This window comes from Myotis davidii, unplaced genomic scaffold (assembly GCF_000327345.1).
Source record: "Myotis davidii unplaced genomic scaffold, ASM32734v1 scaffold243, whole genome shotgun sequence".
Taxonomy (NCBI): Eukaryota; Metazoa; Chordata; class Mammalia; order Chiroptera; family Vespertilionidae; genus Myotis; species Myotis davidii.
The window spans coordinates 1,451,107-1,473,803 of NW_006295183.1; the positions used below are offsets into that span (position 1 = coordinate 1,451,107).

Here is a 22,697-nt window from a genome sequence, read left to right on the forward strand (position 1 = left end):
TGGCCTGAGAGCTCCTCGGACTCGCTCAGCTCAGGGGGCAGTGACTCGGATGAGAGTGTTTACAAGGTGCTGCTGCTGGGGGCGCCCGGCGTGGGCAAGAGCGCTCTGGCGCGCATCTTCGGTGGCTTAGAGGACGGGCCTGAAGCAGAGGCCGCAGGTGAGGGGCTGGGACTGTTCCAAGGAGGGGAGATCCCAGGGTTAGGACACGGGGCTACAGGGCTGGGGACCTGGAATAAAAGTGGCAAATACCAAGGGATTTGAAGGTACTTTCAGAATCATGCCTCTACCTACCCATTTCACAGTTGGGGAAATTAAGGGAGAAGGGACCCTTAGTAAAAGAAGAAATACTGAGTGGAAGGCCCGGGGCACACATATGCCTACTCTAGGATGGGGCAGGACAGCCCTTCCTGCCAGATGGACAGGAACACAGTCAGAGGGAGTTTCTAGGAGAGGTGCCTTAGGTGACTGAAGCCCCAGAGGATGTGACTAGCATTATTCTAACTCAGGCCACCGTGGTCAGAACCACCCAGGCAACGGGGCGGGGGGCCGGGGGTGGGGGGGTGGGCAGGAAGCAGAGGAATTGCTAGCTTGGGGAAGGGGTGTCTAGGTGGGGGTCAGGCACAGCATGCCTTCCTTCTCCACGCTCCCCCACCCCCCAGCCCCCCACTTCTGTTGCCACATAACAGCCATCAGTGGACAGGAAGGTTGGGAGGGGGGCTCTGGGGAGAGTTGGGGTGTGTGTCCGGAATAGGAAACCTGGCACCTGGGGGTTGGGGGAGGCTTTTGGCAGCCAGCAAATAACCTGACTACTTACCGGTTTCCTGTCTAGGGCACACGTATGATCGTTCCATCATGGTGGATGGAGAAGAGGCATCGCTCATGGTCTATGACATTTGGGAGCAGGTAGGATGCAGGCTGAGACCCAGGGTGGGTGGGAGGGGTGAGCTGGGGATAGGGGCCTGCTGGGAGCAACAGTTTGTAGCTGGGGCACGGGGACTGTTGGGTAGATGTGTGTGTGTCTATCTTCTTCAGGATGGGGGCCACTGGCTACCTGGCCACTGCATGGCCATGGGGGATGCATACGTCATCGTCTATTCAGTGACGGACAAGGGCAGCTTCGAGAAGGCCTCAGAGCTGCGGGTCCAGTTGCGGCGGGCGCGGCAGACGGACGACGTGCCCATCATCCTCGTGGGCAACAAGAGCGACCTGGTGCGCTCCCGGGAGGTCTCCTTGGATGGTGAGCAGGGTGGGGGTCAGAAAAGGAGGGAGATCCTGGCTGGGCTGCGGTCCACTCAGGCTTGACTCAGCTTGAGTCCCCGGGGGATCGTCAGTGGCTAAAAATGTTCAGGAAGAAAACTTGTGGGGGGAGAAGGAGAGAGCTGCTGTCCTCCCACAGGACTCCCCCAAACCTGAGAGTGCTGGGGAAAGGCCCAAATGCACCAGGAGAGGTGGCAGCTGCAGGGTCAACTCAGGGCCCCCCTCTCCTGTCCTCTGTGGCCCTGGCCTGACAGACGAGGAGTGAGGAGAGTGCCTGGAACCAGGCCAGGAGGTCAGAGCCTGGACCCAGGCCTGGGCCAGTCTCGAAGCAGGCTGCCCCTGGGGAGGACCCTGCCCTCTTGGGCTGAGTATCCTCCTTTGTGGCCCCCAGAACTGAGCCCTTTAGAGGAACCTGGCAGTGACTTGGTTACATACCCACCATTCCACTGGTCATTCATCACGATATAAAACACTCAGCTATCCAACAAAGTTCTCATTCTCCCGTGTTGACGACTGCAGCACTTCCATTTATGTATCAGACTTCGGATTATTTCAATAGATGAGTCTCCTTTTGTGGGCCTTTCCGAGCTCCTTAAACTCATACACCCAGTCGGGTGACCAGCAATACCTGAGACCCTCCATACAGGGCTGGGGTCTCAGTTTCTGAGCTTACCCGTAGGTTCCTGAGTGGTAGCTGCCCTGGGGTGTCCAGGGTTTGCGGGGGCTCCTCACGCACCCCCCCTTTGTTGACTGGTTTGTGCCTGTCCCCACCTCCACCAGAGGGCCGGGCCTGTGCGGTGGTCTTTGACTGCAAGTTTATTGAGACCTCAGCTGCACTGCACCACAACGTCCAGGCGCTGTTCGAGGGCGTCGTGCGCCAGATACGCCTGCGCAGGGACAGCAAAGAGGCCAATGCGCGCCGGCAAGCGGGTACCAGGCGGCGAGAGAGCCTCGGCAAGAAGGCGAAGCGCTTCCTGGGCCGCATCGTAGCACGCAACAGCCGCAAGATGGCCTTCCGAGCCAAGTCCAAGTCTTGCCACGACCTCTCGGTGCTCTAGGCCTCAAGGGCACTCCCTGCGTTGTGCAGATCATTGGACAGACTGGTGGGCTAGCCCAGACTCCGGTATCCCCCGCCTCATGGTCATGGACAGACAGGGCTGCCCAGGGAGGTGGCTTCCACTGGCCGTCGAGGGCTGGGCCCAAAGAGGCGCTTGGGCAGGCCCATGTGAGTCCCAAGCAGCAGCCCGAGCCCAGCTCCTGGGACAGCTCTGTGTGTGGGGAGAGGACGCTGCCTCTCTCTCCACGTGGTGTGCATGCCCTGGAGGGTGGCTGTTCAGTGCGGTGGCTATTTGTTTACAGGCAGATTTTTGTAATAAAGATTATTTCCTGATAGTTGGAGGCTGTGGACTCTGTGTTTCCTCCTGGGAGGGGAGGGACTGCAGGAACAGGCAGGCTTCCCAAAGTGTGTGGCCTTGCCTATCCTAATGTTTGGGCCCAGATGTAGCCAGCTGCGTCCGAGGGGGCAGGTGTGACTGGGGCCTGCTTTGGGGTCCCAGCAGCAGGAGGCGACATGAGTCCCTCCCAGGCGTTATCCAGATTCTTCACTAACTGCTGGGGCCTGGCATTGCCCAGTTGGTTGAGGGTTCAATCACTCCGCTGTGTGTAAGGGAAACCGAGGCTGCCCGAGGGACCTCATCCTGCCCCAAGTCTCATGGCCGAATAAGAACCCTGGGTTTGGCCCTCCAGCTGGTGTCTCTACCCTGCTCCCTCCACAGGGGCTGGAAATGCATGGGGGTGGTGGTGGTGTGGGGTGTGTGTGGCTGTGGGAGACTTTATGACTCCCTGGCTTGTTAAGGGTGAGGTGAGGAAGGCACATCCTATGGGCTTGACTCTGAATAGCTCCCCACCTCCTTGCTGAGGCTGGGTGGCTGAGGGCCCTCACTGTTCCCTCCACTGTGAGTGGCCAGGCCAGAACGTCCCCTGCTTCTGGTATTGGCAGGAACAGGTCCCTGGAGCCCTCCCAGCCTGGAATGAGAGGCCTTGCATCTGTGTGGGAATGTGTGCATGATCACTGAGAGAAGTGTGCCTGTCCCCGCTCCCCCACCCCCTTCACCCCCCTCACCCCCAGAAAGGAGAGCCCTCATGGGCACAGGTGCCTGCAGTTATGTAGGTCTTTTGAGGAACAAGCGTCCCCATTCAGCAATGGCAGATTGGGCACCGAAGTGCTTGCCCGAGGTCACACAGGTAGAAGTGGCTGAATGGGGACTGGCATATGGAATGGGGTGTGCTGGTTTCCAGAGCTTGGAGGCAGCCTGGGGCAAGGCTGGGAGTTTCTGAGAAGGTTCCAGGCCAGAGTGCATGCATTCCTTCATTAGTTCAGGTTGTTCATTCCACTGGGAGCCCTCGCAGCCTGGTGAGAGCCCTGATCGCAGTTGTTCAACGGCAGGAGGGGGTCTGAAGGCTGCTCCTCCATGTATGGGACCTCTGTGACGAACCCACATGCCCCCCAGGGACATGCGAACCAGTTCAAAGTTTCTGCTGCTCTCCCCTCCCCCAACATACTTCAAGGCATGTGGAAGGTACGGGTTTCTCAGGCAGGTAAAGGTCTCGAAGCCTGAGGAAGAATCCAGACCTTCTTGCTTCTGCCACTTATTGGCTGTGTGACCCTCGGCAAGCCACTCAACCCCTCTGTGCCCCAGTGTGTGACATGGGGATGATGTCCTTTTCAGAATACAGTGGGTGGAATAATGAAGTCATGTGCTTAGAGCAGGCACATTGTAGGAGCTTAACCAGCGGTGGGCAAACTTTTTGACTCGAGGACCACAATGGGTTCTTAAACTGGACCGGAGGTCCGGAACAAAAGCATGGATGGAGTGTTTGTGTGAACTAATATAAATTCAAAGTAAACATCATTACATAAAAGGGTACGGTCTTTTTTTTTTTTTTTTTTAGTTTTATTCTTTTCAAACAGGCCGGATCCGGCCCGCGGGCCGTAGTTTGCCCACAGCTGAGCTTAACACACACAAGACCCCTCAACATCCCCACACTGCACTGCTCCAGGCTGGGGTGCCTGGGGTGACCCTGAGGCAGGCACACAGCTTGTGACAGGCAAGATTGGGTGCAGTTGAGGGGTCCTGGCCCAGCCTCCAGCCTGAGAGAAATTAACCAGATATGCAGTGGGAAGGACTCAGGGGAGACCATGGGAAGCTCTGAGGACAGGAGAGATTAGAGACCTTATGACCTTTCCCACCCTCCCCCCAACTTGTTCTGGACTCCCAGGCCGCAGAAGCTTCTCTTGGCTCTGCTTGGCTGCCTCCCTGGGGGAAGGGCCCCTGGACAGCCCTGCAATTCTCTCAAGGTCACCTGAGCTGGCTTGATCTTCTCTTTCCGCCTCAGAGGCACACGACAGTCTGTTGTCTCAGCCCTTTCAGTGTCCAGGGACTAGTGTGAGCACTTAGGGAGCTTCAGGGGATCTCACAGGCCATTGTCCCCTCACCTATTGCCCCACTGGTGGGTGGTCTGGAGCCCTGAATGCCCACTTCAGGTGGTGTCCTGCTCATCTCTCCTTCGCGTGCAGCCTCAGCTCCTGGTCTTAGTTCCACAAGACAGCGGGGAGCTGCTGAGGCTGGGCAAGGACGGTCACTGCTGGGTCCCTGCATGCTGCCCTGGAGGGGCTCTCAGTCTGATGGGAGAGACAGACAGTGCAAATCTGGTGTCCTCTCTGCATTGGTAGCGATAGCACACGGCATGGGGTGGGGGTATTCTCAGAGGAGAAGCCTGAACAAACCTGGGAGCGCGGGGAAGGTTTCCCGGAGAAGGGAAGATGAGCTGAGTACCGACGCCTGAGCAGGTGCTCACCAGACAAATGAAGTGGTGGGAAGGGCATCCAAACAAAAGGAACAGAGTGGGCCAAGGTGGGGCTGCAGAAGGTGCATGAGGGAGAAGTGGGATCGAATCTGGAGCCATAGAAAAAGTAGTCGTCTCTCCGTTTCCATGGGAGATTGGTTCCAGGACGCCCCAGGATACCCAAACCCAGGGATGCTCAAGTCCTTTATATAAATGCTGCAGTATTTGCATATAACCTATGCGCATCCTCCCGTATACTTTAAATCATCTCTACCATATCTAATATATTTTATAATCATCTGGTAATACCTACTCTTATAATACCTAATACTTAAATCATCTTACAAAACCTAACACAATGTAAGTGCTATGTAAATAGTTGTTAGGCTGTATTGTTTAGGGAATAATGAGAAGGAAAAAAGTCTGTACTTGTTTAGTAAGATGTAATCATCGTAGGCCTAACTACACATCAACAACATAATTTCTTTTTTGAATATTGTTGACCTATGGTTTGTGGAATCTGCGGATGGGAAACCCACAGACGGTACTGTCCAGGCCCAGAGGGCTGAGAAGTGCCCACTGGGCTGTGTCGGGGTGGGAGGAGTGCCAGGCCGAAGAGCTCCCCACCTCCTGGGGCTGGCAGTGGCGGATGCTGAGCAGCCCCCAGCTTTCCAAAGTCAATGAATAACCTGGGGGGCTGGGCAAGGCCAGGCCTGCTGCTGCGGGCCCAGTGGTGTTTTCCATTCCCGAGCAAGCGTGGCGGGACCGCCTACCTGCTCAAGTGTACGCCCTGCCTGCTCAAGTGTCTGCCCTTCCCTGCTCCACCCAGCCAGGTCCAGCCTGCACTCCTTGGAGAAAAACCTGCTCACCTGGCAGCTGGACCAAGGGAGCCAGCTTTAGGCACTAGCAGGTGAAGGCCTGGGCATTGGGGGTGGAGGGTGGGCAGGGCTGAGGTGGGGTTGGTGGTGGGGGACGGAGAAACTGCCTTGTCCCTCCGCCATCCAGGGAAGATCGGAGTGGTTGTCCATGCTCCGTGTGCCCAGCTCCGTGCTGAGTGCTGGAAAATGCCACGATGAGGGCAGCGTTCCTCCCCTGAGTGTGTAGGATGGCAGTGGAAGGAAGAGCAGCCCTGGAGACCCTGAACCAGGAGTCCTCTGTTCCAGGAGGAATTCTCCTTGTGGTTCATTAATCCTCTGTGACCTTGGTCAGGCCCTGTCCTTCAGGCCTTGCCTGCAACATGAGGCAACTGCTGTCATCAGGGTCTTTCCAAACTTGTGTGATTTTTCAGGGCTGCTATGGGGAGGCTAAGGTGGGAAGGAGACAGCGGTCTGGAGATGGAAGTCCCACGGAGATCCTTGTGGGGCAAGAGCCAACAAGCAGCAGGGTGGCTGGGCCTGGGGGCCTTGGTGTGCCTGGCTGAGCGGCTGGACACTACCCTGCCAGGAATGGGGAGCCACCAGCCCTTCTAAGGGGAGGAAGAGGAGGCCAGTCTGTCTGCGTATTTGGAATAAGCTGAGGCAGGGGATAAAGGTGGTGGCAGTGTCCACGTGGGTGGGCTGGGGAGGGCAGCTTTGAGAGTTGCTGGTACAGCATTGAAAGGGGACAGGAGGAGGCCTGGCTGCCTGCCCCATAGTGATCCGGCAGGAGAAGGTTCATCTGCAGGAGGGACGGTTACCACCCACGGCGCTTGGAAAAGCCAAGGCCTGGAGCGAGTGGGGATGAGGAGAGGAATACTTTCTAGGGGGAAAGGGGTGGAAGAGCCTCCTGCCCACCCATCTGGGCTGGATCCTCACTGCCCTGTCCCTCAGGCCCGTCCTGACCATGGTCCCTGCCTGGCTGTGGCTGCTTTGCCTGTCCATCCCCCAGGTGAGCTGAGTCCTGCTCCCCTCCTTCGGATCCTGGCTTTGGGATAGGCACCCTTGCTCCCCACTCCACCTGGACCCCTTACACCTACCATAGCTGGTAGTAGTTGGGGGCAGGGGATCAGAGCTGCCTATCGGGATCGTGAGGGTGGATGCGCTCAGGTATGGCCAGGTCCAGGGAAGAGGCAGAAATTCCCCTCCCTGTGAGGTCCCCAGTGCCAGGGCAGGAAGATAGAGCCTGGTGACAAGGTGAGAATCCTCCCACAGGCTCTCCCCGAGGCCCAGCCTGCAGAGCTGCATGTGGAAGTCCCAGAAAACTATGGTGGAAATTTCCCTTTGTACCTGACCAAGGTGAGCTTGACCAAGGTGTACCTGACCAAGGTGGGCTGCCCTCCCCAAATCCTGCTTGCTTCCCTGACCTCCAGCACTCCTTTCCCTTCTTGCTCTGGCTTACTTTTAAACCCTGCTCTCTGGAGAATATGCAATACAGCGTGTATGACTAGCAAGATCTTAATTCCAGAAGAAAGTAGATCTTTAAGTTAAAGAATGAGGTATTGGAAGAAGAGTTTCAGGCTTTAGAGAGAAGGGCAGGGAGTATTAGGGAGCATCAGGTACAGGACTGAATCTCAGTCCTGTTACTGGCTGTGTGACCTCTCCAAGCCTCAGTTTCCCCACCTATAAAATGGGGCCATCCCCCAGGCCTGGCCTCCACCCCTTTCACCTCTGTTCTCCCCCACCAGCTGCCACTACCTCGTGGGGAGCCTGGGGGCAAGATTGCGCTGTTAGGAAACTCAGGCAAGGCAGCTGAGAGCCCCTTTGCTGTGGATCTTGAGTCCGGCTTCCTGATGGTGACCAGAGCCCTGGACCGAGAGGAACAGCCAGAGTATCAGCTACAGGTAGGGCTGGGTCAGGTGTGGGGGGAGCAGCGAAAGCAGGGCGGGGCACTAACTACCCTCCCCTGCAGGTCGTCCTGGAGACTGACGATGGACGTGTCTTGTGGGGCCCACAGCCTGTGCTTGTGCATGTGAAGGATGAAAACGATCAGGTGCCCCATTTCTCCCAGGCCATCTACAGCGTTCGGCTGAGCCAGGGCACCAGGCCTGGTGAGTGGTCAGGGAAGCCAGCTCACAGCAAGGTCAGGTGAGCATTGCTGGGAGAGCAGAGAGTAAAGAGATGGCCAGAGGCAGCATACGAACAGGGCAGCCATGGTCCAAGCTGACTTCTCCCTTTTCTGTCCCATCCTGCACTCCTCTATCCCACTGAGGGTCCTCAGGTGAGTCCCATCCACAGTGGCCTCAGTTTGCTCATCTGTGAAGTGGGGTAAAAAGCTGTGACTTACCTTAAGTCCTGATATGATGATGGATAAAGAAGGAAGGACCAGGAAGAGATAGGGAGGCGTGGGAGACTCCCATCCTCCATATCCCTTATGGTTTGCCCTCTCCGTACATACCAGGCATTCCCTTCCTCTTCCTTGAGGCTTCGGATGAGGATGAGCCAGGAACAGCCAACTCAGATCTCCGATTCCATATTCTGAACCAGGCCCCAGCTCAGCCTTTCCCAGACATGTTCCAGCTGGACCCTCAGCTGGGGGCTCTGGCCCTCAGCCCTAAGGGTGAGCCTCAGCTGGGTGTGATGGGGAGGGAGATTTGGGGACAGCTGGGGAAGGACGGGTTGGAGCTTGAGAAATAAAGGAGGAGGAAAGAACATTCTAGATAGAGAGTTTCAAGGCAAAAGGTCATGCTTGAACCATGTATGGGGGCAGGATCAGGCATGGAGAGTTAAGAAATGGCATGGATGGAGTGCCTCAGCCTTATGCTCTGGAGACCAGGGCCTGAGGGACAAAGATAAGAGAGACCTGAGGGGTTGTAGCCTAGGACATTGATCAGAATGACAGCAAGAGAGACCTATACCTTGGAGTTCAGACCAAAGGCATGGTCGGGGGATAGGAAGAAAAGCCAGTCATATGCCCACCCACCCGGCCACCCATTCACTCATCTACCACTCAACCACATATGCAGTCCATTCATCCAAACATCCATCCAAACGAACTCATCCACACACCCAAACCCCCATCCATCTTACTGCTCCCCAAACTCCAATCCATTCACCCACCTAGTCAACCATCCATTCATCCAACTGGTCATCTACTCATCTCCTCATTCACCCGTGTACTCTTCCCACCCCTGTCCTGATGATCCACCCATCCAGGCCATCAGTCTTTCATTGTGTGGATAGATATGGACGTGACTTTGCAAACTTCAGGTCCTGGTTGGGTGCTCACAATAGTGCTAAACGCCCTTCTCATCCCTTGGCCAAGAGAGTGTCCTGAACATGTGCCATATGTTTGGCTTTGTGTTGGTACCTTGCTGAGAAGGTGCCCTGAAGCCCTGCTCCCTAGCCCCCTGCTCAGCTGACCACCCTTTCTCTTCTAGGGAGCACCAGTCTAGACCAGGCTCTAGAGGGACCCTACCAGCTGCTGGTACAGGTGAAGGATATGGGTGACCAGGCCTCAGGTCACCAGGCCACAGCGACTGTAAATATCTCCATAGTAGGGAGCACCTGGATGCCCCTGGAGCCTATCCACCTGGCAGAAAATCTCAAAGTTCCATACCCACATCATATTTCCCAGGTGAGCAAATGGCCATCAGTGGCTGAAGTAGCCCCATGGATGGTGCAGCTGGACCTGAGTCTCATGGAGGTTTTGGGGGTGGGTCGGGGGCCCAGCTTGACCCCACATCCCCTCCTACCTGTGCTCTTCCCTCCACTATCCCCATCAGTTCTCATTCGAGGCCCAGGGGACCAGACCCACAGCCCTTCAACTGCTATCCTCTGGCAGGTGTGGCTCTGTGCTGTGATGCCCTGAGCTTGCCTCAGGCTTCCTCAGGGAGAACAGCTGCCACCCCCCTGCTGTGCCCTACTGCCCTGGGGATTGTCACTCAGGCCAGGAATGTCTCAGGCCTCCTCAAGGAATGCCCTTGGGTCAGGCACGAGGAATGCCCTTGGGTCAGGCACGGCCTGAGGGAAGAGAATCAAACAACCTGGTCATCCAGGCACTTTGGGCAGGGCCCAGGCTTGGACCAGTGCAAAGCCACCATGGGATGGCCACAACCCCAAGTGAGTGCCCCAAGCAGAAGCGCCCTACCTGGATCCAGGAGTGACAGCAACTTGCCTGGGATCACACAGTAATTGGGTCACACAGGAATAGTTGGAAAATAAGGGCTGACCCAGGCTGTTCCTGCCTCTCATCCTGGGGGGTCCTCATTCTGTGTCCCCCTCCCAGGTACACTGGAGTGGTGAGGATGTGCATTATCACCTGGAGAGCCAGCCCCCTGGACCCTTTGATGTGGATACAAAAGGGAAACTCTACGTGACCATGGAGCTGGACCGAGAATCCCAGGCTGAGGTGAGGTGAGGTGAGGGGGAAGCCAGGAGGGCAGGCTAAGGGGTGCTTGGTCACGGTCTGGTTGGCTTCTGGGGGTGTCACATCCCCCACAGGCACTGAGGCAGTGACAGAGCACCCTGGAGAGCTGGAGCTGGCCATCAGAAGGGAACCCAGACCCAGGCCAGGCTGGAGCTGCCCTTGGCTTTCCACTGAAGCCCCCCACTGCCCACTGCAGTACCTGCTCCAGGTGCGGGCTCAGAACACCCAGGGAGAGGACTACACAGAACCTCTGAAGCTGCTGGTGGTGGTGATGGATGAGAATGACAACGCGCCTGCTTGCCCCCCACGTGGCCCCCCAATCCGCATCCCTGAGCTCAGTCCCGCAGGTGGGATATAGGCCTTGTCAGGGGCTGGAGGAGGGGTGAAGTCTCTATGAACCATCCCATCATGCTCTTCTTTGGGATGGGGCCAGCCTTAATGACCTCCACAACACACACACACACACACACACACACCCACACACACACACACGAGCTCAGGTTCGGTCCAGCACAAAAGAGGAATGGGTGAAGGGAGGCCTCCAGGCTGGGCCCTGGTCCCACCCATGTGGGTGCTGTCTTTGCAGGCACCGAGGTGACTAGGCTGCTGGCAGAGGACATGGATGCCCCCGGTTCCCCCAATTCCCATGTTGTGTATCAGCTGCTGAGCCCTGAGCCTGAGGAGGGAACAGAGGGGAGACCCTTCGAGCTAGACTCTGCCTCAGGCAGTGTGACGCTGGGGGCTCTCCCCCTCCATGCGGGCCAGGACATTCCTCTTCAGGTACTAGCGGTTGACCTAGGAGGAGCAGAGGGAGGTAAGTGCTCAGGTAGTGACCCTGATGATGACCCAGGCTCCCTGCCCCCTTTGTTCCTATCCCGGCTTCCCCAACATGCCCTCCCCTGCCTCAGGTCTCAGCAGCACGTGTGAGGTCACTGTCACCATCACGGACATCAATGACCATGCTCCAGAGTTCACCACTTCCCAGGTAAGCAGGAGCAGGGGAAGAGACCTCGGGGAGGCGCTGATGGGGGGGACTCACGGCCCATCCAAATGTCTCCAGATTGAGCCAATCAGCCTCCCTGAGGACACAAAGCCTGGGACTCTGGTGGCCACACTCCTGGCTACTGATGGCGACCTTCAGCCCGCCTTCCGCCGCATGGACTTTGCCATTGAGGCAGGGGATGTGGAGGGGGCCTTCGGCCTGAAATGGGAGCCCGATTCTGGTCATGTACAGCTACTCCTTCTCAAGGTAAAGGGCTTGGGGTCGGGAAAGGGCACACACATACACAAATGCATGCATCAGTGAGCCACACCCCAGCCCACACAGTGACCCAGGCCCCACTGGTTCCAGAACCTCAGCTATGAGGCAGCTCCAAGTTACCAGCTGGTGGTGGTGGTGCGGAGCGAGGCAGAGCTGGTGGGGCCAGGCCCGGGCCCTGGAGCCACAGCCACAGTGACAGTGTTGGTGGAGAAGGTGGTGCCACCCCCCAAGTTGGACCAGGAGAGCTATGAGGCCAGCGTCCCAGTCAGCACCCCAGCCGGCTCCCTCCTGCTGACCATCCATCCCTCAGACCCCATGAGCAGTCCCCTCAGGTGAGTCAGAAGCGCAGCCCCTTCCCTGGGCTGGACCCTCCCTGCTCCCCAGAGCCTCAGAGGCAACTCACATTACCTATGCAAAATTCCTCAGACCTGGCTAATGCCAAGGTTGTGACTCCGTGGGGAGGATCAGGGCTGCATGAGCTGGACAGGACACGAAGAGGGGTATTTGACCCCACGAGAGCTCAGACGGTGCCTCCTCATGCTGTTGGACGGGGCCTCCTCCATCATCCTCGTCCAGTCTGCTACCCAATCCTGGTCCCTTCGTGGGGTAACCTGGGACTAGTGGAGTTGAGTTAAGCACCTCCAGGCTCTGAGAGTCCCTCTCCTACCAACAATATCTGTGGTTCAAGCCCTACCCCCCCCACCAATAAGTCCCTGAAGCTGGAGAGAGAGACTAGGTACCCCCGGGAACTGCTGCCACCCCCAAGTCACAGAGAGGGTATGGAACTTGAACAGGCCACATGGCCCTGGAGGTCTCTGAGCAAGACCCCATATATGATCCCAGTGCCTCCCCACCCCCATCTTCTCTGGGCCTCAGGTTCTCCCTGGTCAATGACTCAGAGGGCTGGCTCTGCATCAAGGAGGTCTCCGGGGAGGTGCACACGGCCCGGCCCTTGCAGGGTGCCCGGCCTGGGGACATGTACACAGTGCTCGTGGAGGCCCAGGATGCAGGTATGGATAGGCAGTGGTGGAGGGATACAAGCCTCAGACAGACAGATGGATAGGCAGAACAGAATTGCCTCCCTGGGGCCCTTGCTGGCATATACTCTGCCCCACGCAGGAGGGAGGGATGAGGGGCTGGGTCCAGTGTCCCTCTCTGAGAACGCTTGGTCTCCGCCTTCCGCTCATACCACCCTTTTGCTATCCCCCCCTAACTCTGTCCCTTATCCCCTGAGGGCTTCTCAGGCATATTGGCTTCAGATGCAGGCTGGGAGCAGAGGGTGAGGGGCTGGGCAGATGGAAGGGGGACGGGGGCTCTCCTGGGACAGGCGTGCCAAGAGATAAGCCTGAATGGGGCACTGAGGCCAGGTGAGGAGGACTCTGAGTGACGCTGTGGCAGGATGAAGAGCTGGTCAAAAAAAAGCCGGGGCATCTCCATGTTGCTGCGCCCTGGCACCAGCAGTGGGACTGGTGGTTAGTGGGGAGTGAGGACAAGCTTGGCTTCCAGAAAAGCACAAAAAGAAAGGCGTGACCGCTGTTTGGATAGTGACTCGAGTGCAGTACATTGTGAGGAAGAGACCGGTGCGGGATGATGATGGGGATGGAGGGGAGGGGGTGGAATGGGGGGAGGGACCGTGGCAGGGGAATCAGCAGGGTGATTCTGATGGGGACTCCGGACTCAACCCCCCCGGCCGCAAGGCCCCGGGCCAGCTCAGCACTGCCTCCTCTGCAGGTGAGCCCACACTGAGGACCGCTGTGACCCTCGTGATCCGCTTCCTGAAGGACGCTTCTGCCTCAGCCCCAACTCTGCCCCTCATGCCCACCCGACACCTCTGCACCCCCCGCAAGAACCACGGTGTGGTTGTCAGTGGAGCCAGTGAGGACACTGACCTGGCTGATGGGCACGGTCCCTACAATTTTGCCCTTGGTCCCAACCCCACGGTGCAGCGGGACTGGCGCATCCAGGCTCTCAATGGTGTGTGGTGGGGGAGGGGGGGACGCTGTGGCCCAGGCAGGGAGGGAGTGGCACTTGAAGTGAGATGCCCTTCCACTGTGGGGCTGGGGCGGGGCTTAGGGGGAGCAGCCCCCAGAGGGCCTGGGCAGGCTAGTGATTCTGATCACTGTTTATGGTTCCAACAGGTTCCCATGCCTACCTCACCTTGGCCCTGCACTGGGTGGAGCCACGTGAATACTCCGTCCCTGTAGTTGTCAGCCACAATAACCGGATGTGGCAGCTCCTGGTCCGAGGTGAGGCCAGGGCTCTGGTGAAGCCTGCGATTCCAGAGGGAACTCCTGGATGCAGGGGGAGAGGCTGGGTACACGTGTTTGCAGGCTCACCTGGGTAGCATATGCCTGAGCACACCTGCACATCTGTGGCTGGGCACACAGACTCCTGCATGCAGGCACACGCACAGAGGAGCATGCATGCTCCCCACACACGAATACATACGTGTCCACAAAAACACACAAAGCAGCCAGCTGGGCCAGGTTGGGAGCTCCAAACAGCCGGGGAGACCCTACTACCACCACTTTTAACTCTCCTCCCTTGCCTGCCCCCAGTGATCGTGTGCCGATGCAATGTGGAGGGGCAGTGCATGCGCAAGGTGGGCCGCATGAAGGGCATGCCCACGAAGCTGTCGGCAGTGGGCATCCTCGGGGGCACCCTGTTAGCAATAGGTAATGGGGGGGCTGGGCTCCTGCAGGGAGGAGGGTGATGGATGGTCAGAGTCACCACCTCCCCCGGATAAATGGTGTCTGTGTCCCCCCTGGTGCTCTGCGTGCTGGAGAAATCCCCGCAACTGTCCTAGTCATTATGCTTTTGCCTCCTGTTATCACCTCACCACTGTCATCATGGATAACAGCATTTACTGCTACACTATTACACAGTGACTGTGTGTCGGGCCCTTTGCCAAGCATAGCATTGTCACATTGAATCATTCCCACGACCCTGTGAGTAGATCCTGGCATCTCCCCATTTTCCAGATAAAGTCCCTGACGCTCAGAGAGGTTCAGTAGCTTGTCCAAGGTGACACAGCCAGGGTGTGGCAAAGCCTGGGTCTTTCTAGCTTAATTCCTTCAGTCCAAGCCTCTCTCTCCATCCTCTTTTTTTTTTTTCTTTAGCCCCCTAAATTTTTTCCAGGCTGGTAGCACAATCCTACACTACAATGTGTCTTTATTTTAAAAAAAATTTTTTTTTAATTGATTTCAGAGAGGAAGGGAGAGGGAGCGAGAGAGAGATAATAACATTAATGATGAAAGAGAATCATTGATTGGCTGCCTCCTGCACGCCCCCTACTGGGGATCAAGCCCCCAACCCGGGCATGTGCCCTTGACCAGAATCGAACCTGGGACCCTTCAGTCCGCAGGCTGACACTGTATCCACTGAGCCAAACCAGCCAGGGCTACAATGTGCTTTTCTCTCAGCGAACCATGGGAACAACTCATTGGCTATCAGATGACTCCCACCCAAACTGCTCCGAAGAGAAAGGGACCTTGGAGGGTGGGGAGTTCTGGGTGGCCTCTGGAGGGATGGCCTGGCGAGAGCTGAGCAGGCTGAGCAAGTCAGGTTTCCTCAGGCACAGGGACCACAGGGCCATGCCAGCCCAGCCGCAGGGATGCCGGCTGGGAAGTGCTGGTCCTCATTAAACCAGTACTAATAGCAGGGCATCCCTAGTGATGGACAGTCCCATGGCCCCTCCTGAAGGCTGATCCATCCCGCTTGGGCCCCTCAGGCATCTTCCTCGTCCTCATCTTCACCCACTTGACCTTGGCGAGGAAGAAGGACCTGGACCAGCCAGCGGACAGTGTGCCCCTGAAGGCGGCGGTCTGAACGGTCCAGGCAGTCCCAGCTAGGAGGTTGGCCTCTGACTCCATCTGGATCTACTGGGAGAGGGCCCAGCACCGCAGCTCCACGGGCCAGGTCAGAGCAGGAGCCCTTCACCTGCCCTGGGGTGGAGGCAACATGGCCAGACGTGTCTGTACACTGACTTTGCGGGCTGCCCGTGGGAGCGCTCCGAATGGCGGCATGTTTGTCCGATAATAAAGCCTCAGAGAACTGGGCATGGGCCCTAGGGGACACATGAGTCCAGGTGTCCGTGTGTGTGTGTTTACCTGTGTCCACTTGCCCCATATCCTGCTGTTCAGAAAGGGTCTGGGGGCTCCCTCTTGGGAAAGTTGCAGCGGTGAGATCTTGAAAAGGTGGATCATTTTCACGGGCATTTGGAGACCACTGGCTGCAGAGCCTGGCTGGATCAACTCCATCCTGGTGATGGTTGGGAAGGGAGTCCTTGCGAGTGTCATTTCTGGGTCTTCCTGGATACCATCTTTGCTACAAGGGGGCACCGTGTAAGTCCATGTCTTGTGCTCATGTGCGAGCACACTCGTGTCTCTATGCGTGTGTCACCTGCACACAGCGGTGGGTAGAGGCCTCTCAGTCTCAGGAGGGGTCTGGGTAGGAATCGTGAAGGCCCCATGGGGCTAGAACAGGACAGGTGAGGGTCGGGATGGGTCCCTCTGCCCGAGCATTGACCCCGGGGCACCTTTGTGCATCACACACAGGCTGGTCAGGGCACAGGGATTCTGCAGAAAGTCAGAGAAGGGGAACCCCTCAGATGGACACCAGGGGTGGGATAGAAACCCTTACATCAGCTCTGCCCCGGGGGAACCCTATCCCCGAGTCCAAGATGAAGCCATGGCCCTGGTGCCCTGCTGAGCCCTGACCACACCTCCAGGCTGACCTCTAATCCCTGACCCTTGACTGACCCCAGATACATGCTCTTCCCCACCCCTCCATCCAATGGTCTCTGGGGAGCCAGAGTAGGACTTGTTGTCCTAGGCACCCTGAGCCGATGATGGTAAATCACGGGGAAAGGAGAAAAACAACCTCAGTGGGGCCCAGGCCCTATTTTTAGGAGATAATCTCTACTCCTGGCAGATTCTGTAGGATGGGGGCCAAGAGAGATGGTGCAGGCATTTTGGCTGGCCTGGGGGAGCCTGGGAGACTCAGCCAGGATCCCCAGTCCAGGGATGGACTCTGAGCCTGATCCCAGCCAAACGGAGGCTCTGCAGACTACTGTGGTCCAAGCCCAGCTTCCTCCCCTCCCCCTCTCCCAGGATCCTCTTCTTGGCCTGCATCCGTGCAGATATCTTCAAGGGACAAAGCCCTTCGAAGGCAGCACCTCATCTAACCTACCCACCAACCTGGGAGGGCGGGATTATTTGCCCCACTTTCCAGTGGAAGATCTTGAAGGTCAGGGCTGCAACTGGAAGTCTTGGGAGCAGGCCACAAGGGGGGACTGTTTGGCTGAGGTTTGTCGTGTCACTTCTCCAGAAGGGTCCAGAGCCTTCAGAAGGTCTCTGCTCCCAGGAGATCCCTCAGAAGGGACCTGAGCCATCAACCAGGCCAGCTCTTTCTTGTAAAGTTAGGGGCGTGAATCACAAAGACGGGGAGGGATCTTTCCAAGTCCATTCAGTTAGTGGGGTGCAGCCCCTGAGCTGGAACCCTGCAATCGCCTCCTTTCTGTGTCCTTGTTCTGGATGGAGAGATAGGGAGGGAGGTGGGTGGGTGGGTACCTGGGTGGATGTCTGGGTTAGTGAGCAGGTGGGTGGGGCACCAACAAAGAAAAGAGTGGATGACAGGAAACAAGGGCTAATTAAGGCATCTGCCCCATCTTGAGGGCTTCTTTTCTTCTTTTTTTAAAAAAAATCTTTATTATTGGAAGTATTAAATATGTCTCCCCTTTTCCCCTATTGATCCCCTTCTAGCCTCCCCACCCCAGGCCGTCACCACCCTATTGTCAGTGTCCATGGGGTTATGCATATATGCATACAAGTTCTTTGGTTGATCTCTCCCCACCCCCCATCCCTGCCTTCCTTCTGAGATTCAGTCTGTTCCCTGCTTCTATGTCTCTGGATCTATTTTGTTTATCAGTTTATTTTGTGCATTAGATTCCACCTATGAGTGAGGTGATGTGATACTTGTCTTTCTCTGAGTGGCTCAGCATGACACTCTCCATTGAGGGCTTCTTTCTTGGGGCTCCAGGCTCCAGGCCGCTGTCTGTTTGTGTCCATGTTGGTGCTGACCACAAGGTCCACAATCCCCAGGGACCCAGGCTCAGTTCCCCGGAGCATCTCATAAGCCTCCCTTGAGATCCTCAGTCCATCTCTAGAGGAAAGTAAGGAATGGAGAGGGCCATGGCTTCTTCTGAGCCGCAGAGGGAGGGAAACACGAAGCTGGCACTGGCTTGTGGGCTTGGTGGTGGGTCAGCAAGTGCTTGTGAAGGTCACGCTAATGAAGTGGGCCTCCCTCTGCAAGCAGCCAGGGCCTAGACCCTGCCAGGGCACGGTGGGCGATAACTGGTGGCTCAGTGTGGGCAGAAGAACTTGTGATTCATGCTCTGCCTCATCCTCGCCGTGTGTTCCCAGGTGAGTCACTTCACCTTTCTGAGCTTGGGTTTACTTGTTGATAAAATGGAGTTGTTGGGAGGACTCTGTGAGATAACCCCCACCAAACGCATTTAGCACAGGGCCGGGCGTACAGCAGGAAGAGAACATGAGGCCAGGCTCTTGAAAAGGGTGTGGAGAGGCGCCCAACGCCAGCACCCACGTGGCCCGGCTGGGTGGGCCCTGGGCAAGACACCCCCCTTCTGCCTTGGCTCCTTGCCATCTCCAAGGCTCTCCCTGGTTGATGTTGAGGGGTCTTGCAGGACTCAGACTGGTCTGGAGCCAGAAGCCGGGTCTGCCCCAGTGGGGAGCTCATGCTCCCCCTCTCCCAGGCCCCTTCCAGAGGCACGGGGCCAGATCAAAGGGACCCAGCACTGAGGATCAGAGGCAGGCTTGGAAAGAATGTAAACAAGAAGATATTTTTAAACTTTTTCCAGCCCCAGCGATTAGGGCTCTTGAAGCAAGAGGCCCAGAGGTCAGTCCAGCCCTCACAAAGAAAGAAACAGTCTTGGGATCTCAGAGAGCCCCACCCCACCCACACCCACCTCTCCCACCCCAGGACCCTAGCTGGGGCCTCAGGGTGGAAGTTTTCCCTCCAATCTCAGCTCTGGCCGTCCTGCTGCTGCAGGATAGCATGTTTCTAATGAGAGGGCCTCACAGATGAGGGAGCACCCAAATAAATGATGGCAGGGGGTGGGGGGCCTACCTGGCAGGGCTAGTGTTGACAGGCTGAGCTGGGAGACCCCTTGGCGGGCCTGTCACTTCATCAGAGGTGTGTGTGTGTGTGTGTGTGTGTGTGTGTGGGTGTGTAGTGCATGTGGGTCTGCCTGGTGTTACAACGTGTAAGCTTTCCAGGAGCTCACCTCAGCCCCTCCTGTCCACCCCTTCCCTAGCATCCTTGGCCTCCTGCCCCGGGGACTCCTTGGGTCAGTGGTGCACATGGGGGGAGACAGGAGGTAGGCTTGAGGGTCAAGGGGAAGAGAACAGGGGGAAGATGAGGAGAGCAAGGGGGCTGGGAGCGGAGGGTGAAGAGGCTGGGGGAGGGGCCTGGGTCCCAGTCTGACCCACGCAGTGAGTGAGTCAGGCTGTAAGAGCTGCAGGTACTACTGATGTGGGGCCTGGGGGACTTGTCACAGTGACTCAGGAGCTTGAACAAAAGGCTCCTTAGGTCTCCCCACTTCCTGTCACAGTGTCGCTCACTCTGGGTTCCATGACAACAGCTTCTTCCCCAGAGGGATGCAGCCACCCTCCCACACTTATGCGACGCAATAGAACACACCCACAGCAGTGTCACCGGAAGACTTAGAGGGGTCTCCGCCACAACATGCCCCCCCACGCTGTGATCATATCCCAGGGATTCCCACACCCTTACCCCATCCACATCCCTGCTGACCGGAAAGCCAAAGGGTCAGGGTTTACAGGGCCATTCAGTAGCCATGTCAGGGTGTGGTTGCCAGGACAACGAGGGGCCCTAGCCCCAGGCGAGGCCTTGCTGACAATTTCCCATGCGTTAGGGAGCCTAGAGAGGGACAGTGTCCAGCTGGAGGTCACACAGCTGCTCGGTGGAGGCAGGGCTCAGGCCCCAGGCCAGATCCACAAGCTGGTGTGCTCCCTCCAGATCCCATCTGCTGAGGCAGCAGGGGCAGATGAGCTTGGTGCTTTATCATAGTGTCGTGGGGCTCCAGGCCCAGGACAGTGGGGGAGCCCGATGCGGCTGGAACCGATGGGGAGGGGGACCTGGCGACTTGACCTCAATCTGAGGGCTGGTGCTGGCTGCCTGAATACGTTGCTATGTTGTGCCTGTATACATGCTCACTCGCTGGGGCTGTTGCTATTCTTACCTACTTGGTGGTGGCAGCAGGGTCAGAGATAGTGGCTGGTGGGAGGGAGTCATGAGTACCAGCCCCTTATCCAACACATTCCCTGGAAACTTGGCAGGGGCTGCCAGGCTCTGGGGGCCTAGGTAGGGGGAAGGGAAGGGGGTCACAGGGACAGGGTGGGGGGATGGGCTCACCCAGGACAAGGCCTTGTACTGCTGCTTCTCCTACAGTCAGGCAAGGTCCCATCAGAACTGGCCTGGCGGTTGCCAGTAGGATTTCTTCCCATCAAGACTCAAGTCATCCTTAGCTTCCTACCCAGAATGCACCATCTCTGAGCTTCTGATGCCCCAGAAGGCCACCGACAGGGGCTGCCGCTGTGGGGAGAACACAGTACTGTGAGCCACAGAGGCTCAGGTTGACCACTGTCATGCCCACTTCCCGGTCATGTGACCCTGGGCAAGTCGCTTCTCCTCTCTGAGCTTCAGTTTCCTCACCCCTTTCTTGGGCTGTTGTAGGGGTGGCAAAGTCCAACACTCAGGAAAGGGGTACTATAGGCTGCAAGTGTGTGTGTGCACACACCCATGCATGCGCTCAGGGGTGGGGGGCCAGAATGGGGAGAGGGAGGCACATGGGTCCTCCACCTTGGAAACTCCCGCCCCATGGATTTTCCATTGGCACGTCGGCACCCTCTCCCCCAAAATAGGCCCTATGAGCCGTGTCCGACAGAGCCCAGACTGGGGGAACTTTTTTTAGCTGCCCTTTGATTGTCAGCTCTCAAACGGGCGGCTATTTCGAGCCCCAACGCCTGGAGGAGTAGGGCCAAGTGGGGGCCTGGGTCAGCTCAGTGGGCCTGGCTGGCTCCCCAAAGGCATCCCCGAGGGGGGCAGCCATGTGCTCTCAAGCCCTCAAGCCCAGTGCTGCCGGCAGGGAGAGCACGCAGCCCCTGTTTATTGGGCTTGAGAGCTCATCTGTCCACCTCCAGAGAATCTGCAGACCTGGCAAAACCACTCTCATTTACAGAGCTCACCCCACAGGTCATTGTTCACCAGGAGAGAGAGAGAGAGAGAGAGAGAGAGAGAACACTGTGAGCATTAACTGAGATAATACAAGCAAAGCTCTTAGTTAGCATAGGGGCTGGCACAAAACTGGCCCTTGAAAAAAATGGGAATAGCTGCTATTATTATTGTCATTACAGCTACAGCTATTCTTGTCTTTGTTGTTACAGTAACATTCTTATCAGGTTTCCTTCCAGTCTTTTTTTCTATGCATTTATCTTTTTAAAAAATATATATTTTATTGATTTTTTACAGAGAGGAAGGGAGAGAGATAGAGAGCCAGAAACATCGAAGAGAGAAACATCGATCAGCCACCTCCTGCACATCTTCCACCGGGGATGTCCCCGCAACCCAGGTACATGCCCTTGACCGGAATCGAACCTGGGACCTTCCAGTCCGCAGGCCGATGCTCTATCCACTGAGCCAAACCGGTTTCGGCTGCATTTATCTTATGTTGCTAAGTTCAGAGCACAATACTCCTCCCTTCTCCCAAACCAGGTTTCAGCAGAAAGGAGTCCCTTCAAGACGGCTGGATGCTCCTCTATGCACATCTGGGGCTCACCCCTTGAGGTTACCCCTCTGTAAATGGTCTTTGGGGTCCATGACCCCTGAGGTTATACTTTTTTTTTTAAAAAAAATATATTTTATTGAGTTTTTACAGAGAGGAAAGGAGAGAGATAGAGAGTTAGAAACATCGATGAGAGAGAAACATTGACCAGCTGCCTCCTGCACACTCCCCACTGGGGATGTGCCCACAACCAAGGTACATGCCCTTGACCGGAATCGAACCTGGGAACTTTCAGTCCGCAGGCCGACGCTCTATCCACTGAGCCAAACCGGTTTCGGCCTGAGGTTATACTTGATCTTTCAGAGTGTCTGGGTATTCCCACAGCTCTGTCATTTCTTCAAATGCCATCAACCACCGTCCCATAGGATTCCAGGGCCCCAGATTCTGAAAGTCACGTTCTAGATGCTGGATTCCCAGGTGGACTCTGTACCTGGATTCCAGAACCCGCTAGCTGGAACCTAAGGAAATAGGCTCATTTCCACAGCTAGCTGACTGTTCAGATGCGTAAGATGTAGCAATGGGTCATGAGGGCAAGTAAAGATAATCTTGGCTTTCTGGTCAGCGTATTGGGGAAGGGGGAAGGGTATGGCCTGCCAAGAATTGGGGCCGGGGTAGAAAGTCAGATTCTGGGAAGTGGCCAGGCAGGGAGAGTGGCTGAGCCAGGCCTCTCCCTTCCCTGCTGGGGTCATTTCCCAATAGGGCAGCAAGATCAGCTGGGGGTGGGGGGGCGGTCACATGTTCCACCTTTACCCCGAGTGGTTACTGCGCAAGGTGAGACTTCCTTGTTACGCGAAGAGCAAAAATAGGTCCCAGGTGATGGTCAGCGATCTGTGCTGAGAGCCACCAGGGTTATTCTGAGAGTGGCCGGCATGGGGCCAGGGCAGGCTCTCAGTCAAGTGGGCCTGAGCTGGAAGTGGCATGCTCAGCCTGCAGGCTCACCTGCCCTTTCGAGAACCCTGAATGGAGTGGGGGCGGGGGGGCACTGGAGCCCTATGCAGGCCGACCCTCGGTGGACCTGGGATCCTGACTCAGCTATGTGACCTTGAGTATCACCTTCCTTCTCAAATGATGGGGACCTTGATCCCTGCCTCTCGGGGTGGCTAAGAGGACTCTGTGCAGCTGGCAGATGGTGCTCAGTAGATGAGTGAACCTCCACGTCAGCTGCCC

The 22,697-nt window shown here is 56.9% G+C and overlaps 2 protein-coding genes across 3 annotated transcripts; both read left to right on the forward strand.

Annotated features, from left to right (window-relative positions):
- Nucleotides 1–3: 3 nt before the first annotated feature.
- On the forward strand, nucleotides 4–2,649 carry RRAD (Ras-related associated with diabetes; the record flags this gene model as incomplete). The annotated part of the gene is made up of 4 exons (XM_006769844.2): nucleotides 4–157; nucleotides 830–903; nucleotides 1,033–1,237; nucleotides 2,038–2,649. Coding segments are annotated over 4 exons (711 nt in total), but the record flags the coding sequence as incomplete, so codon positions are not given.
- Nucleotides 2,650–5,835: 3,186 nt separating this feature from the next.
- CDH16 (cadherin 16) lies at nucleotides 5,836–15,728 on the forward strand. Of its 2 annotated transcripts, none has more exons than XM_006769812.2 (18): nucleotides 5,836–6,013; nucleotides 6,912–6,969; nucleotides 7,233–7,316; nucleotides 7,706–7,861; nucleotides 7,930–8,068; nucleotides 8,419–8,577; nucleotides 9,398–9,594; nucleotides 10,246–10,368; nucleotides 10,583–10,733; nucleotides 10,973–11,200; nucleotides 11,295–11,371; nucleotides 11,447–11,635; nucleotides 11,738–11,979; nucleotides 12,524–12,657; nucleotides 13,379–13,621; nucleotides 13,786–13,893; nucleotides 14,206–14,322; nucleotides 15,378–15,728. In XM_006769812.2, the coding sequence occupies exons 2-18, from the start codon at nucleotides 6,925–6,927 to the stop codon at nucleotides 15,473–15,475; spliced, it is 2,490 nt and encodes an 829-aa protein (XP_006769875.2). In that variant the 5' UTR covers nucleotides 5,836–6,013; nucleotides 6,912–6,924; the 3' UTR covers nucleotides 15,476–15,728. The 2 variants fall into 2 exon arrangements, with proteins under 2 accessions (XP_006769875.2, XP_006769876.1); XM_006769813.2 differs by having other exon boundaries at nucleotides 5,936–6,009.
- The last annotated feature ends 6,969 nt before the right edge of the window (nucleotides 15,729–22,697 follow it).

Coding starts and splice junctions, on each gene's coding strand:
- CDH16 (XM_006769812.2), top strand. CDS start 6,925: ATGGTCCCTGCCTGGCTGTGGCTGCTTTGCCTGTCCATCCCCCAG. Junction 9,595..10,245: donor ACCCACATCATATTTCCCAG/GTGAGCAAATGG, acceptor TCCCCCTCCCAG/GTACACTGGAGTGGTGAGGA. Junction 14,323..15,377: donor GGGCACCCTGTTAGCAATAG/GTAATGGGGGGG, acceptor TGGGCCCCTCAG/GCATCTTCCTCGTCCTCATC.